Source organism: Herpailurus yagouaroundi, unplaced genomic scaffold, assembly GCF_014898765.1.
Source record: "Herpailurus yagouaroundi ecotype Mexico unplaced genomic scaffold, PumYag 100, whole genome shotgun sequence".
NCBI classification, from domain to species: domain Eukaryota; kingdom Metazoa; phylum Chordata; class Mammalia; order Carnivora; family Felidae; genus Herpailurus; species Herpailurus yagouaroundi.
The window spans coordinates 61,987,576-62,006,253 of NW_024412391.1; the positions used below are offsets into that span (position 1 = coordinate 61,987,576).

The following is an 18,678-nucleotide window of genomic DNA, read 5'->3' on the forward strand; positions in this document are numbered from 1 at the left end:
TCATCACAGTCTACAAAAGTTACTCTGACCCAATTAAGGAAAGATCTTTTGCAGGGGGAAATGGGTTGCTGAGGAAAAGACAGGCTTTAAGGATGGTGTCGTCCAATGAATCGCAAAGTCTGGCCCCGGTCGGACCTTTCGAATCAAAACCTTTGAGATGGAGAGTGAGGGCTCTGTACTGCCACCGGAGCCCGTGGAGCAAGGTCAGGATATGACAGGCTTAACCCTGTGGAAACAAGGAAACTAAGACCGTTGCTTTAATTCCAGGCCCAGAAAATACAGAGCCCAGGTGTACCACACTCCCCACCACCTGCCACTGGCAACCTCCTAGGGCTCCATCTGCTGTGTAACAGGCCAAATCTCCATTGGGCAAAGCTGCCGGGTACAGAAACAGAAAGGGTGGCCCGTTTCGATCAGCCTTGTTTGCCTGCAATTCCCCGTGCCCCCCCTCCCCCCATGGGTGAAGTGACAAAGACAAGGCAGACAGCATAATTTGGAACCGGATTTCCCATACCACATCACATTTTGTAGTAATTCTATGAAATTCAAGTTGGATGTTAGAACGTCAGTTTAAAAGGAAACTGGTTATTAGTAAAGGATAACAGGTGCAATAAAACTATAGTAAGTGTTGACATTTGAAGGAAAGGAAGCATAATAACCTAGTGCCTTTTTTGGCTTTGCCTGGAAATGAATAGCCATTCCTTGTCAATTCTCACCTCTACTTCACTCAAAGACTGCATACATAATAGCAAAGATCACCAAGAGAAAAACATTATGTGCACTGTCAAGGACAAATAAGACCGTGGCATCAGTCAAAGTGTAATGGAACGGGAGAGATGTGAGATGGCAGGAGGCTAAAACACAATTGCAATTATGTTTTACTTCGTTGGGAAATAATTGTTACAAATCTGTTACCTTGGTCTCACACCCTTATAGTATGAAACAGAGCCTATCTAGATTGTAAGGCATCAAAAGACATTTTCTTTTTCCTTACAGAAAGACTCCAAGTATGGGACAGCTCTGGTTTCTAAACACACGAGTATATCACACATAAAGTTTCCTTCTCAGAAAACTATTCCAAACCACCTTTGGCGTCTGGTTTCTGTACAAGATGTGGGCTATTTCTACATGACCACAACAAATTCGAGAATTAAAAATAAATTATTTGTTGGATTGAGCTAAGAGAAGAAAACATGACATGACAGCAACGCACTGAACTAGGAATCCAGAGCCCTGGATTCTGGGTGTGGCAGACAGAAAGTGATATTTCATCTCTGGGTTTCTGCTGCTTTGTGGGCATAACGAGGGGTGTCAGTAGAAAGCCTCTAAAATCTCTTCTAGTTTCAAAATGTCATAATTCTGTGTCCATGGAGCAGAGTCTACTACCATACTACCTACCCTCTCCCCAAGAGGGGGACATACTGCTTTCCCTCTATCAGACCTAGGATCCTTGTTTATGCTGAAAAACACACATCCCTTAGGAAACCATGGAGATCCATTGGCATCATTTTTCTATTGTTCTCCTAAAATGTTCTGGCTAGTAGTTTGTGTGTGTGTGTGTGTGTGTGTGTGTGTGTGTGTGTGTGGTGTGTGTGTGTGTGTGTGTGTGTGTGTGTGTGTGTTTTAATGTTTATTTTTGAGAGAAAGAGCTTGCAAGCAGGGGAGGGGCAGAGAGAGAGGGACACAGAGGATCCAAAGCAGGCTCTGCACTGTCAGCACAGAGCCTAATGCAAGGCTCGAACTCACGAACTGTGTGATCATGACCAGAGCTGAAGTCAGACATTCAATCAACTGAGCCAGCCAGGCACCCCAGGCTAGTAGTTTTGAAATTTTTTTTTCTTAAAACTAACACATATTGGGGCTCTTGGGTTGTTCAGTCGGTGTAGTGTCTGACCCTTGATTTTGGCTCAATTCATGATCCCACGGCCTGTGGGATCAAGACCCTCATCAGGCTTCATGCTGAGCATGGAACCTGCTTAAGATTCTTTCTCTTGGGGTGCCTGGGTGTCTCAGTGAGTTGGGCATCCGACTTTGGCTCCGGTCATGATCTCTCAGTTCATGAGTTTGAGCCCTGCATCGGGCTCTGTGCTGACAGCTCAGAGATACTTTTTAAGAGCCCTAACACATATTAAACACTTACCAGAGCCTGGGTACTACCAAGTGCTTTACAAGATTAACTCTTTTAATTCTCACAACCCCCCCAAAAATATATATTAGTATTCCTATTTTAAGGATAGGAAACCAAGATACAGAAAGGTTAAGAAATTTCTAACAATAGAGATTTCACGGACCACTTTCAGGGTGCTATTCAAGTCTAAGGTGAACCTGGGACTTGGAGACCTCTGGACCATAGGTGGTGCTTGGCCAGGACACAGCAGGTGACAATGATCTCGTTACTCTGTGTATGCAGGTACCCACTCATTTTATTCAGAGATCCTAGAAGGATTCTTCTAGAGCATCCTCTTAATCATTTGACCAGTCCCTTAGAATCAAGTGATTTTCCTTTTTCCCTGCAACACCCCAATACCCAGTATTTACCTCTTTCTTTTTCCTCTCTTCTTCCTTCCGTTTCTTCTCTTCTCTTATCTGTGCTAAGCGCTGTTTTTTGCGCTCTAGCTCAGCTTTTAAGTCACTTTTGTCAGACATGTTGGTTTCCTTGGAGGAAAAGAAAAAAATGTGAATATATAAAAATAACCTTTCTGTATTATCATTGAAAAAATCATTCAAAAGCTTGAAAATGTGACTTTTTGACCACAGCAGGTTGTATTACATAGCCTATGTCGAAGAATCAAAGAAACAAATGAAGTTAGATCTGGTCTCATGCTATGTAAATACCTTCCTTTTTATGTATTCATAAATATTTGAGGAAATACAATGGTATAATCTGTTCTGGTCTGAAGAATAATACCAACTTCAGAATAAGCAAGACACTTTCTGTGCAAGTTTCTTAACAAATAAACATAAATAAATAAATAAATAAATAAATAAATAAATAAATAAGAGAATCAAAAAAGAACTTTCACCATGACTTCCAATTTAGACGATAATGCACCAATTCATCCCCACACTGAGAAAAGAACATAGGCTGTCATAAACCCTTAGAGATGTGCCCTGCTCAAATTTCTATGGACTCAGTAAACATTCCTCCACTGAGCCTGGGCACATAGATTTCATTTTGCCTAGCATTGTATGCATCAGGGAAGACAGCCACTAAAGACCTAACATGTTAATCTTCTTTTTCTGTAAAACTCCTCCCAAACTGTCACAATTAATTTTGTCTCCAGTACAATCCTATCTCTATAAAACGTTCATCTGCATACTGAACGCAATCGTGCTTATCCTGGCACTTTCCCTTTCCAAAGCAAAAGATGTCTATGAACACACGAAATAGTAGGTAACACCATGGGAAGTTCTTGGGAAAATTTATCTGAGTGAAATTTAATTTCTACGTTAGTGGGGATGGTGATGCCAATGGTGATGATGCCAGAAATATTTGCAAATACAATGAGTTCAGAGAATACTGTCACCAGTTACCAATGATTAAATTTGCCTGTTTCATGCTCTCAATTGGAAACTAAGAAAATGGAAACACTGAAAAATGAAGAACCCCCCTCTGACCCAAATTCCAAAAATAAAGCAAAAAAACAAAAAAAATCCAAAATGTCATGAATATTAATTCACATATTATTTATATGCAGCTATGATGAATATATAATGAATCCCTAAGTAGATGACAGAGGAATGAAAGGCAAAAAAGAAGCAAAGAATACAAAAGAATGAAATATCCTCCAACTTTCTGTCACTGCCTTTAGAAGGTAATCAAGAAGCTGCAGTTACCCTAAGACACACTTCCCCAAAAATACTCATAGTTGGAAAATGCACTTTACTGTACATATTCCTTCTGGTTCATGGTGTAATGGCAAAGAATTGTGAAATAATAGCAATAATAATCACAATAATTAATCTTTGTAATCAATTCATGAACACACCCTATCTTCATTTCTCAACAAATATCATCAAATAATTAATCTTTGCCAGGCATGGTCTAAGGCATCAGAGTACAAAGATGAGGAAAATCAGATTCTCCCCTTCAAAGAGTGCATAACTGCACTTTGTAGGCATGTGGGATGGCTGGAGATGTTCTCTGAGATACTGGCCTGTGGGTTTCTGAGTGCCAAACATTTATTTGTTATCACATTTAATCATAACAATCCAAGGAGACCAGTGTTGTTATTAATACCTTGCTTGCATTTCAGATAATGGAGGCTCAGCAAGACCTAAGAACGCATAGTCAGTACATGGCAGCAGCTAAATTCAAGCGTGCCCATGCTCTGAACTACTCCACTCTGCTGATTCCAACGTACAAGTTAGGCAGAATGCAGAGCAAAAGAATAATTAAGATCTACTAAAATGAGCAAGCATATGCTTTGAGGAGGAGAGGAAATGTAAGGTGGATATCAAATGAGGTCAGAAACTAGCAAAGAAGGGAAGATACCGATATGCAAAGACCTATAGAATGGGAACCAGCAGGCTAAGAGATGTGGATGAATCCAAGCCAAGAAATATAAACTTTAGTTGGTAAGAATGTATTTGTGGCGGCAACAGGTAAAGCCTTTGGAAAACAGAAGAGTTCCATTTGGTATAATGAGAGATGGGAAATCACAGCAGCTTTTTGAAGGGGAAAGTGACCAAGTAAAAATGGAATCTGCTTAAGCCTACTCTTGTCCCCGCCTGGAAAACAGATAGGAGCAGAAACTAGAAATCAAGCAAGCTGCCTAGAGTCTGGTGATCTACCTGGATCGATTGCACCTGCATCAGGATGGTGGGTGGATGTAGAGACCGAATGTAAGGAATGTGGGCAGATGAAAGCATGCTAAGAAGGAAGAAGTAACTCTTGATAGCCTTTAGATATGGAAGCAAAAGAGAAAGACTCAGACACAATTCAACTTTGAGAAAGCAAGGAGGATAGCAGCGAAGCTGGAAAGAGAAGGCAGGAAAGAAATAATGAAAAAAACTTGTAGTATGTTGTGATTTGGGTGTCAATGGGATTTCTGGGCAGAAAGAATGCATAGATACTATAGATGGGATGAGAAGCTGGATGGGGACCGGAGCTGTGGAACAGAATTCTGAGTCATCCACCTACGAAGTTTAAAGCTGAATCACAAATTCAAAGTCCTACAGGAGCCAGGCAGATAACATGAGGACACAAAGCAGTGATTCAGACCAGGCAGAGAGGAAATAACCTGCCTGAAGAAGAAAGCTCTATCCAGCTCCATGGTTGACATGGAAAAATATGAATCAAAGCAGTTAGATCTTCTGATTTCTTTTTAAGAGAAACCATGGAACTGACAAAAATCAGGTTTATCACTAAAATATCATTTGCCAATAATTTTCAACACCAGTGGGCAAAGTTCCTGGCAGGAGAAAATACGACCCTAATTCCAGAAGCCATCTGTGAAATTACATATACTCTTCCTTCTCCCATGGGGACCAATCAGATTTATGTTTTTGACATTTTTTGGCCGTCAGAAATGAAATGTCCAATCAAAAAGATCACTATTAAAGCAATAATTGTGTCATTCTGAACACAGCCAGTGGAAACTACTTAGAATTTTCTCCCACACATTTCCCCAGTTGCAATTGGACTTCTTCTAGTCCACCGAAAGGGCCTGCCACAAATTCAGCTATATACTATGGTCATTAAGGAGCAAACTATGTAATAAGAACATCCTATATTTGTTGTGATTTTCTGGTTGACCTTCATTCATGAGCAGGAAGTAAAGTGTATATTTAGTACGTTTCTGCAAAAAGCAAAGTTCTTCTTACAACTGATAAACATGTCTGACCATGCTGGTAATTTAAGTTGGTGTTACCAGCCACACAGCCAATATTTTTTAAATAAACAACAAAAACACCAACGGAACTTTTAAAAAGTATTAGGTAGTGATGTTTCAAGTAACACACTTTTTAAAGGTCGTAGAGACACAATGGCAAAAGATAGCTATAGAGTATTTTCCACTTACTGACTTTTTGGATCTACTCCAAAATAGACATTTTGCACCAACACCAAGTAGAATAAGAAATCTCAAGAGAACACCTCATAAAGGGTTTGGGAAGTACACATTAGAGTAAATGAATGGCCCTTTACACACAGTAAAAAGGCTGCAATCGTGGCACTAAATGCAGTGTCAGCACTAAACTCCCCAGGCTTTCCCGGGGGGCTTGCCACTCCGACTCACTAAATCTCCCTGCACATCAAGCAAAGCAAATTGAGGAGCAAAGCATGGGGGACGTGAGTTATAGAGCTTCCTGTGGCTAATGTAGGTCATTGCAAAGGCAATTCTGATGCTCTCAGTTTAAGAAAATAAGAGTCAGAGCTACCTGCTGCTAATTATTGCTCACCTACTTCACACACACACACACACACACACACACACACACACACACACACAGCTGGTCTCTTTCATTTAAAAATTTAAAAAGGGGTCAGGAGAGAAATCACACCCACCTCTGGGTGTAAGTCTGTTCATCAACCTACTCTGCCACCAACCAGCCAACTACAGTTTACCTCTCCCCTGTCTTAGGAACAATTACAGCTCAGCCTCACCCACTCCATCCATTCCAGGGTCAGATGATGTACTTTTATGATGCCTGCTCAGCTCTCCTCAGAGCAGAGTCCCATATTCCAAATTTGTTTTCTGTTGGTGACATTCCTCTTACCCACACTCTCTTACAACCTACCTTCACTTACCCAACTCTCACTTTTTACCTCCTCCCACCCCTGCATCTTAGCTCACGCTCTCCTACAAATTCTCCAGATTTACTACTGCTGAATACAACCCCACTTCATCTCTTTTCTTTCTTTTCTTGTCCCCCAAGTTACCCACCCCTCAACAAGAGATACCCAAAAGTTCAAATCAGCTACTCCATGTCCTCTGGGCTCCATACACTAATCCCCAACACTTATTATTGTTTTTTTTTCAAATTTCAATTCTCTACTTCTGATTCCCCCCCCGCCCTTTTTAAAAGCAGAACATTATTATATTTCAACACACAACTTCTGTACAACCAAAATTAAAACATCACAGTAAGATGTTGGAGACAAAACACGGCATTTCATTTACAATGCATGGCGAATGGTTAACATTCCTTAGTCATAAATAGTCTCTTACAAACCAGTAACAAAGACACTAATATTCCAAGGGAAATGAAAAAAAAAAAAAAAACAACACAGAGGAAAATGAAATAACAAATGACTATTAAGGTTTAAGGACATATGAAGATAACTGAACTCAATAACAGAATAAAAGCAACTTCTTTGTAGTATCACATTGACCAAGATTAAAACATTGACATCTAATGTTTGCACAGTTTTAGAAAACAAAACAAAAAAAACACTGGGAGACAAGATTGATGAGGACAGTCTATACAATTGGGGGGAAATCTCTACTTTTGACTCAAAATATAAATTTTGGATATGATTAATTCCAATGAAGTGGATATACTAGGACTATTTCAACAAATTATTTGGAGAAATTCAAAATAATTTACATATAAGCATGTTCACTGCACAGAAAATTTGTAGCTAATGGATTTCTCTTTTTATCCCTGGTTCAACCTTTATTCCCTTGCTTCACTATAACTCATCTCCACCCATCCTCCCAAATGTCTCAGTTCTCATAACTTTTGCTTCAGTCCATCTCTGAGCCTAGTAAAAGGCCATTTGATCTCAGTTAAATGAATCAATATAAGAAAAGAACTTAGAATCATGCCTAACAAATAAACACCCATGAAAATTGTTTTTCCTCTTCCTCCTCTTCCTTCTCTACTTCTTCCTTTCCTTCTCTTCCCCTTTTTATATTATTATTACTATAATCATCATCATTATTATTATCATTACTATTACTATTACTGTTTTCTACCATGCCAACCCTTTCCCCCATCACTAAGTCCACCTTAATTCAATAACCAAAGTCATCATTCAAAGTTCACTGCAATCATTTAAAAAATATTACAGTGAGAAATAATTAAAGGTATATAGCATGTTACTGATTTAGTAGCAATATTATCAGAGTAAGAAAACCCAATCTGTGATCCAAGAGAGTCTAAGGCACTTCAGAGCAAATAGAAGGAGCTTCTCAATCTAATGGATTATATAATGGAAGTTATGTGGTTAAAGAGATGTTACTCAAATAAAAATATTGTAAAAAATTAAATGCAGTCATTTAATTTAGTAATAGTAAAATTCTTCTCAATTTTTCAGTTGAACACAGGAATTACATATCAAGCTGTCCCAAGTAGACATCCTCCCGTATCTCACCCACTTCCGCCCAGAGGACGGAGAGGCACATGGAGAAATGGTTTCTTCTCTAACGAAGAAGTTAGTTGCAGGGAGGGTTAATCCTGCCATTCCATTATAGAAATGGCTCATGATCCTAAGTCTCAATGGAGGAAGAAATGGGGAGAGAAAAGAAGGAGGAAAATGTATGAGAGAAAAACATGGACACTGAGGAAGGAAGAAACAACCCAAGTCATTTTCACATTGGCCCTTGTCTTTCCAGTTAACCTTGCATTTCCTTCACACTTCTTAAGTCCACACATATCCATAAAGAAAAGAAAGTTTTCAGTGTTTCTTGAATGCAATGAGACATATAGCCTACCTTTTCATTTCTGCATGTACCATCATGGGATGGTCGGGTCCTGTTTAGAACCAAGTATCTAACAGAGGAGAAGCAAAGGGTTTAGCTCTGTTTACACAGCTGCCAAGTAATAGACTCTCCCAAGGCTTAGCGTTTGAACAATATAGACTTCTATTTCCTTTTGGTTGTCTACGTTGGCAGCAGTTTGAGATTCCATTTCTAATGCTGGCATATGCAAATGTATTTTTAAGCTTAAAGTCAGAATCCTAGGAGGTTTAAATCATTGCCCAGCTGTGGCCAGACTCATTGAAAAAAATATCCAGAAACAAGTTCTCTTTTTCTGCCTGAAAACAATTGCTCTTGTCAGCTCTTTACTATGAGCTATTGAACTTTTCATCTGCCACTAGGTATGCATAAGAAATTTGATCTTTCCCAACCTTGTTTCACCTGCCTGGCTTTTCATAAAATGCAGCTGACTTCTCCCAACTGGATAGGTGGACAAGGGATGATACAGACCACAACCATTTGTCCATTTATACAGTGATATCTTGCCTTCTGTAAAAGGAGGGTTATAGAAGTCTCAAGAGGGATTTGGCTGGTGAAAGACATGAGAGGGTTATTTGCTAAATTTTTACAGCCAACAGGACACTGTGAAAACAAAACTTTTTTTTTCCAGTTAATATTCTTTTTATTATGTAATGTGAGCTTGGTTGCAACAAGGTACACCTCTTCATCAGGAGTTAAGTCTAGAATATTTTCTGAGACTTGTTCCCTCATCCAGGTTGGGTTTTGTTTTTTTTTTGTTTGTTTGTTTGTTTTTGTTTTTGTTTTTTTGTAATTTATTGTCAAATTGGTTTCCATACAACACTCAGTGCTCATCCCAAAAGGTGCCCTCCTCAATACCCATTACCCACCCTCCCCTCCCTCCTACCCCCATCAACCCTCAGTTTGTTCTCAGACAAAACTTTTAATAAAATCCATCTTATAGTCAGAAGTTGCCCGGGTCTGGTCTACTCATACTGTTAGATGAGCAGTTTTTAAACGTTTTGCTTTCAGCATCCCTTGATACTCTTAGTTCTCAGTGATGCCAAAGAGCCTTTGTTTATGTGGGTTACATCTATCAACATTAACCATGTTAAAAATTAAAACCAATAAAACTTTAAATATTTAATAATTCATTTTAAAATAACTATAAACTTGTTACTTACTAATATAAAATTTTTATGGAAAAAATAGCCATACTTCCCAAGGCAAAAAAACAAATAGTAAGAAGACATTTTACATTTTCACTTATTTCTTTAATATCTAGCTTAATAGAGGGGCGCCTGGGTGGCGCAGTCGGTTAGGTGTCCGACTTCAGCCAGGTCACGATTTCGCGATCCGTGAGTTCGAGCCCCGCGTCGGGCTCTGGGCTGATGGCTCAGAGCCTGGAGCCTGTTTCCGATTCTGTGTCTCCCTCTCTCTCCGTCCCTCCCCCGTTCATGCTCTGTCTCTCTCTGTCCCAAAAATAAATAAACGTTGAAAAAAAAAATTAAAAAAAAAAAAATAAAAAATAAATAAATAAATAAATAAAAATATCTAGCTTAATAGAAGTCAACTGGATTCTTACAGCTGCGTCTGCTTCCAGTCTGTTGTGATATGCTATTTTAATTGTGAAGAAAATCTGGTCTCACATAAATATGTATTCCAAAAAGGAAGAGTATTTAAATAGCCTCTTAGGTAATTGTGGACATTCTTCGATATTACACCAAAATTCAACAGATGTCAGTTTCCTAATGTTCTGTTGCAATGTAATTATGAAATGACATCAATTGATGAGCTTTTTGCACTCTTTTTGCACATTAAAATCTATTGGTCTATCTTAAACTTTGAATGAACCTTTGACCCATGTATGATTTTATAACATTATGCACTGGTTATCTAGAAAATTATTTAGAAAAGTATGCAGACTTCTCAAATGTTGATACATGTCACTCTCCAATATCCAAAAATCAAACTTGGTAATATCACTACCAAACTCTTAGGAAAACTCTTTAGGTATGGTAAAGCTGATATAAATTTTCCAAAATTCTGATTTTTGCTGCAAATCTTAAATTTTGTCATTAGCAGCAAATATTGTCAATTCTGACAAGATCATGCCACTCTCATTGATTTTTTAGAAAATTTCTGCCAAAAACCCAACTCTGAATAATCCTAGTTTGTCTGTGAATTGTACTTTCAAGTAAAAAACAAAACCAAAAACAGTGTTTCATGAAAAAAGGCAGGTAGTTTGGCTCACAACTCAAACTACTGCACAAATCCTATCTCGAGACAACCACCGAACTTTGGTAGGCAGCAAAAGTGCCTTATGTGTTCCCATTTGTCACACAGTAAAGACATGTGCTCAAGGGTAGAGATTTAATATAACATTTTTTTTTTTTTCTGCTTCATGAAGGACATTCTTAAGTGAAACAGGGTTGGTTGGTTGGTTGGTTGGTTGGTTGGTTGGTTGGTTTAAACTGCAAGTGTGTGGCAGTGAAGGTTGATGCCAGTACTGGTCTAGTTTGGTGCCACTGTCTCAATTCCTGCTAAGTATCAGCAGTGTCACCCACCATTGCTTTCACACCATCACTGCAAATGCCAATCTGTTGAAAAAGAAAATAAAAATAACATTTTGTGAAAATTGTCTTGACCTTACAGGTTTCTGAAAACATCTTAGGATCCCCAGGGATCCTCAGACCACGCTTTGCCTTACCTGCTTCTTATAAGGTGGAGTTGATTCTAAAGCCTATAGAGACTGAACGAAATTTTGCTGTTGATATAAATAACCTAAACAGAAGGGTTTGAGTTCTTTCTTCTGCAGAAAAGAAAAAGTGAAAGACACAATAGTAGAATCACTGAGAAGAGAATATTTCAGATTAGAGTCAAGCAACTATAATGATTTGGAAATACCTGGAAGATCTAAGGCCTGTGGATATAGCATAGGGAAAAGTGGAATTACAGAAAGAGTAAGGTCTTGAAGGAAAGATTCCATAAAACTATATGTGAAAGACTTGCTTAAACCAGAAAATAGGTAAAGAAGAAAAACTGAGATGACTTCTCTCACTGCTCATTCTCCTTCTCCCCTCACTACACACACAAGAAAATTAATGGAGCTCACTCAGCCTCGCTATGAAGTAAACTAAACTAGTGGCTAATAAAATGCAGACTTCTATGTTGTGAAAAAAGTGTTTAATTCTTTTGTTCTTTTAATTTTGCCATTTTAATAATTACAATTATACATGTTTGTTTCAAGACAAGAACATCAAAGATTATACAATCCAGTACCAATATTTTACCCATAAATAGGGAAAGCGAGATGCAGAAATCTAAGCTCACCACCATTAAGTGGACAAGTCAGAACTGGAAACACCAGATCTCCTTATTCTTGAATACTTTCGCCAAATAATGCTTCCTTTTCAGTGTTTACTTAAGACTTTACTCATTTGAATCAAAAGGAAGATCTTAAACAAAAGGCTTTTATGGTGGATCTTGATCGGTTTATATCCAGTCCAATCTTGTGGTCGTTCTCTATCACCACCTGGTGGCAGAAAGTGTAAATTGCATGGGAGAGCTGACAACAAGAGAAAAGGCTTCACCGTTGAAATTGCCAAACACACCACCGCAGCCAATACTGGGTAGTTCAAGACTCCAAGAGTTTCATCCACAGATGAAAGATCTATTTATGTCAGTAGAGAACTACTGTTTTTGAGGAGGGGAAAAATTTTAGTCCATGAGTCTATGGACTCATCTATGTTGATTTTTCTGGGGTCCTCTTAATTTTACTCACACTGGGTTAATTCTTGACTAGGAAATCAAGCGATACTGCTAAATTAAGCCTTTCGTATCTCTCTTGCTGGATTTGTGAGCTATATTTAAGATTGTTGTGTCTGCATATCATCTCTAGTCCCGCTTGCACTGTTTCATGATTCTGAGCTACCCAAGTCGTACTGCTAAAGCTGTAAATCAAGCATTGGCAATTGCAGCACATTAAACAGAAGAGACTCTCAAGCACTCAGCACAGAAGCCCATTATGCTAGAGAGAAAAATCAATCCATAGGGTATCTGCCCTCTCATCTAGTTAACAGAGTAGAGATGAGAGCCCTTAGAAAGTAAAGGCCTCAAAAGCCGTTGTCATCTTTGCCAGAAAGTTCTGGAAAATTTTGAGTTATTTCTGACCCCAACAGTGCATCCCACGAATTTAGAGACTCAACAAGCTTCTCTTTGTTAAAAGAATTGTTCCTCAATTAAGGGAATCAGTCATTCATATCTTAGAGTATCTTAGAGGAACTATCAGACAATATCAAGAGTCCTTAGGAAATGAGCATCTCAAGTAGCATCCTTGAAAGAGTATAAAACTGAAGATGGAACAGTTTGGACAATGAGAGGGCAGTATTTTGGCTCTGTGGCCCTAAGAATTAGGACAGAAAAGGAACCAGAAAATAGAAGAAAGGAGACAAGAGCCCTCTGGGGAATAATACCACAAGGGAAACTAGAACAAATTAAGACGTGAGACCTTGAACAAAGAATCCTATAGAAGTACCTAACCTCAGGTCAAAATAGATGGGAACAATGCACCACCTGCCCAGGCCACATATCAGGTAAAGAAGCCAAGTAAATAAGGGTCCCATCACTATATATAATATGAGATCACGTATCTGGGCTCCTGGAAGTTCAAAAGCACTTCAGAGCAAACAGAAAGGAGCTTCTCTACCTAAACAGGCACTCTTGAGGAGTACGTGAAAAAGGGCGACTACTCCACAGACCATGATGCACAGTGGCTCCTCAGCCTTATATTGCACACATAATGGACATCCAATAAATACCTGCTGTCATATAAATGGTTAAAGATGGCCCCTATGTTATTCACTTATTGACATTATGCTAGGACCATCAGTTCAAAGCCCTCTGGCACCAAACACAAATTCTTACACATTCAGTTGCTTTAATACAACTCAGATAAGCTTATATTAGCCATTTAGACCCCACCTGCTTTACATATCCCATAAAACTACACCCAATACTTGCTAGCTATAGATAAAACAACCCCCGGAGACGCCCACCTGGCTATGGAACAGCATCACCTAGTGGGTGGTGGTGCCAACCTGCAGTGTCTGGGTCTCCTGCTGTGCAGGATGTCCCTTCTCATGCAATACTATCCAAGTACCACCCACTAAAATGCGTTGTGCAATGCTGCCACCTCATGGTCCCGTCTTCCCCTTGATCAGCCCTGAAATCCTCAAACTCACCACAAACCCACAGCCAATTTTCACCGTGCCTTCCAAATTCGTCACCTAATATTTCCAAGCCTGCCCTTGCCTACCCATGTCCATTCATGCTGCCCAATACCAGTCTTCACCTGGCTCATCTGACAACCACGATGCTCTTCTAACTGATCTGCCTGTCTCCGTGCTAACCTTACTCCCTGATGACTTCCACATCCTCCACACTGCACTAGGGTGATCTTCCTGTCACTCAAGTCCAATGAGCTCACTCCCTTACCTAAAACACTTCCACGACTTCCTTCTAGATGCAAAACATGTCCCAACTCCTTACCATGCGCAGAAAATGCCCTTTTTGCCCATCCCTCTCTCCATACATCCCTCTACTTCCTAGTTCACACTTTCCTGTATTGAGCTGTTTCCTTCCTTTGTACCTTTGCAAATTCCAGAAATGCTCTTCCCATTGTTCATTACCTGGTAATTCCTATTCATCTTTCTCAGCTCAATCACATTCCCTCTAGAAAGGCCTCCTAGGGCTTTAAGGCTGGGCCAACCATTCTGCCATGAGCACCCAGTACATGGTCTGCTGGAGCATGTGCCTCCCTGCCTATGTTCTGTTTGTGTGATTCTCGCCTCCTGTTACATTGAAAGCTCCACGAAGGGAAGGGCCATGTCTCGTCTATCTCCATACTTCTGGTGCCTGGCAATGAGTGCTCCTGAACTGCTAAATAACCATTAGACAGGAATGAGAAATCTGTGATTTCACTATCAGGAATTTCCTGATTGTCAATAAATTGTGTCAGTGCATTAAGCTTTTAAATCACCGAACTCAGAAGTTCTTCCTTATAATGCAACCAAATTCTATTCTAATGGAAAGGGGGTGGGAATTGATTTTTCACCCACTAGTACAAATGTGCAACCAACACATGATCCTAATGTTGCCTAATCCACTGAACTACCTTTTCCTAAATCACTACCATTATATGCCCATTGATGTAAGTTTTTCCTGTCTGGTTTACAATTTGAATCTCAGGTGTCTGACTCTAGAAGGATTATTTAGCAAAATCCATTCTATTTATAATTGGCAGCCTCTATTGTTTATCTTAACCAACAAATTCAAAAAATCTGGAATCTATTGCTTAGAATACCTTGAGGATAAATAGTCATACTGACAGTTGAGCATTCTTTTTTAAAGTGATGTAAAAATATCAGTGCTCTAGAACAGAGCCATATATTGTACTAGAAGCTGTTTCTCTGAGTTGCAAAGATGGTCAGTGAGCATGTCTAAAAATAAACAACTCTCAAGTAACCTGTGAGGCTGATCTTTAAAATAATTGACAACAAGCAAATTTTCAGACATGATCAGCTTTGGCTTTGACTCTGCTGTCCCCATAAAAGGGCCAGATTTTCCACGCAGCAAAGTTAAATCAGCGCTGGCCAGTCAGCCTGCCTAAAATGGGCACTCCAGCCTGATAGAAAACACTGGTAAGTTCAAGCCACCCAGATGTTCTTGCACCTTACAAATAAGGGCAAATTTAAACTATCATACCAAAAGAAATACAGTCAGGATATATTAATAAAAATAAGGGGAAGAAGAGTTTTAATGCTTGAATCATGAAGTCAGAGTAGATTTTCTCAAAGTAACTCAACAATATAAACGTTCGGAAAGTCAATCTGTTTTAATCTTCTAAAAATACAAGCTATTAAGGTATCTCAACCTCTTAAAACCAATTAATTCAATACCCTCCCAAATTAACTATGAAATACTGGTGAATTTGTAATTAAGCCTGCCTAATTTTAAAAACCATCGATCCCTGCCGATGTTATGTCGAGCAGAGGAACACTCCTCAGAAGAGGGACTCAAATCAACACCTCTGACATGTGCAAAGCCAGGATACCCTAGTGTCTGGAGCATGTGCTCTTAACTGCTTCATATGCCTGTGCTTTTAGGTTTTCCTCATCCTCCCTTGCTCCACTCTACTGGCCCTAGCATCTCTACTGGTTCATTCTTTCTCCTTTGTGTTCTTTCCTTGCTGAAGCCACCCACTTTATGTCAGCAGATTTTCTCCTCATGTTTGTTCTACAGGCGATAAAGAGTAAGAAAGCTGAGAAAAACACAAAGCTACTAAAGATCCCACAAATCCGTGTAGTCAGTGGTACTACTGTGCTCACAGGACGCGGGGAGAAGGTTCCTCGGAGAGGGTGACATAAAGTGTCACAGAGGAAGATGAGATCTGAGGACAGCAGAAGAGCAGTGTCTCCCAGGCAGAGGGAAGCAGAGACAAAGAAGGAGAGGTAGAAACAAGAATGGCCAGTCTGTGGGATAAGTAATTTGATATGGATGGAACACCGAATACAAAAGGTAGAGGAAATTGAGGGCGGAAATGCAGCCAGATAGCAGATCCCAAAGGTTGAGTGACCAGCCACCCCAGTTTGCGAGGAAGTGAGGGGGTTCTCTGAATGCAAGACCTGCAGTGCTAAAACCAGGAACTCCCAGGCAAACCTGGACAAGTTGGTCACCCTACAGCCAAAGGGCTGCTATGCCATCCTTTCGGGAAGTCTGAACTTCTCTGAGGCAGCAGGGAAACATGGAAGGATTTAAACAAGTACAAGACCAGGTATTTTATTCCTAGCTTGCAATACACACTACAAGAGCCTTTTTAGACATGGGTCGCAACTCACTGGTGAGTTACAAAATCAAGTCAGCTGGCAGGTGCAGGGAGCAGTTCTACATGGTAAGGGAAACTACTGTTTCATCGAACTTTTTTGACATATATATACTCACTTTTAGGTCTGAATATTATTTATTATTGTTAGTTGCAGTTAAAGGCATTTGAGATATATTGAACTACATCAATTTTAAAAATGGCAGATTTTAAATTATAAAGTAGTCTCTACCTTTGTCCATTCTCAGTCAACATTTAGCATGACAGGACACCCATAGATCATGATGATAGTTGTACAGGACACTCGAGTATGCAGAGAAAGCTGTTCACCATCACAAGAGACCGACTCGGGCTCTGCCTATCCTGAGAGCCAAGAGATTAATATCCAAGTACACATGGAACCTGTAGTCCATTTGCAGAGCACGGGTGGGAAAGCCTACCATAGAATGGCCAAAGCAAGCTCAGCTCTATTTGTTTAAATCTACCAGAGAAAGAAAGTGGAAAAAAAAAAAAATCTATCCCTGGATACTTCAAGGCACAAGCACATCAAGACAAATATACTTAGAAAGATTAACTCGCTTTTCCAGTTACCCATGAATGTCCATAAGAGTGTGGAAAATCAATACTGCCAGAAATGCAGGACCATTACATATTTCCTGCAGACATGTCAGCATAAATGCCGAATGACCCTAGGATTTGGGAGTTTGCTATTTGTCCCATCAGCACAACTTTTATATTCCTTTTAGAAAGCAAATACCCATCCAAAATACCCATTTGCAGCTAAGCTAGAAAGCTTAGCTGCAAAATCCCAAGCCTGGCCCTGCACACAGCATTCTGTATGTGAAGACAGAACCTGGTGGTATGAGGCAGTCAATGTTCACAACAGATTTCTCAACCAGTCCTAAAAGGCTTAAACCTTTCTGATATTCATGTGTATTTTTTACTTCAAGACTTAAAAAAAAAATTTTAGCTAGAGTCACTTTCAACCATCTGTCTCTTTGAGTGAAAATAGGATGCAGGCTTGTATGTATTGGCTTTTGAAGAAAACCAATTTGGCAGAAAGAATTAAAGAGAAAGAAGAATTATATCTCCATTTTCAAGACCACACTAAGAAGTAACAAAATATCCAATGTAAGTAGTAACTTACAGGAACACACCTATCTCCTTTTCTACCCATTAAGCTGTCCCCAATCCTGACCATTCTTGATCGAACATCACTCAGATTAGATCTGTGTCACCCGGTCATAGCCTTGGGAAGTGGCAGAGTTGAGACATATGAGTGACTGTCCCAATGTGAGTAGCATTACATGTGATGGGAGATGATGATAGCAGGTACACTCCAAGAATTTGGAAATAATGGAAATATGGCATGATCACTGTCTGAGAGTTCAACTAGAGTTTATCTTAAAACACAGGACATCACCCAAGTTAGAACTATAATGACAGTACCAAAACATCACAGCTAGGGATGGCAAAATGTAATGGAGAACCACCACATAATTAGTAGTGAACAACAATAAAAACTGTTATAATTAAAGGAAAATGTATTTGAAATGATAGGAAAATAGGTGTGATTTTTTTTTTTCAGGTTTTCTGTAGTATGTCCAGGGAAAAGGACATGCTTTTCCGGTCAGTTGACATAATTGCTTCTGTGCATCTATCAGGAGGCTCAGTACAGTTGCATCAGGACACCATCTTGAAACATCAGCTATGACAACTGCTCCCCATGCTCTGGTTCCACGTACATCCAACCTTCAGTCTTCCACACTTCAGTTCAGTGCAACTCCTCAGTCAGCCTTCCAGTTAACTCAGGCCAAACACCTTGGAGCCATCCTTCATATCTCTGTCAAATCCCATATCCGAACCATCAGCAAATGATTCAAGCTCTACTTTCCAAACCCTTCCAGAATCAGACTGATTTCACCACCTCCCCTGCCATCACCCTGTCCAAAGCACCAACATCTCTCATCCCTGTTATTGAAAAAGCCTCTGAAATGGTCTCCTACCTCCTACCCTTGCTCCCTCTGCCTTGCAGTCTATTCTCAGATACAACAGTAATTCTTCAAAACACAAGCCAAATCATGTCACTTCCTGGAATAAAGCTTGCCAATGGCTCCCATGTCAGCGTAAAAG

General features: G+C 39.7%; 1 protein-coding gene across 4 annotated transcripts in view; it reads right to left on the reverse strand.

Annotated features, from left to right (window-relative positions):
* The window catches only part of DYNC1I1 (dynein cytoplasmic 1 intermediate chain 1), a 314,400-nt gene that overhangs the window by 280,235 nt on the left and 15,487 nt on the right, over nt 1-18,678 (reverse strand). For all 4 annotated transcript variants that reach the window (XM_040472606.1, XM_040472609.1, XM_040472607.1 and 1 more), the window contains one exon: nt 2,539-2,655. In XM_040472606.1, coding sequence (XP_040328540.1) covers nt 2,539-2,646 — 108 coding nt within the window. In that variant the 5' untranslated portion in view covers nt 2,647-2,655. Of the gene's footprint in view, nt 1-2,538; nt 2,656-18,678 lie in introns of those variants that run through there.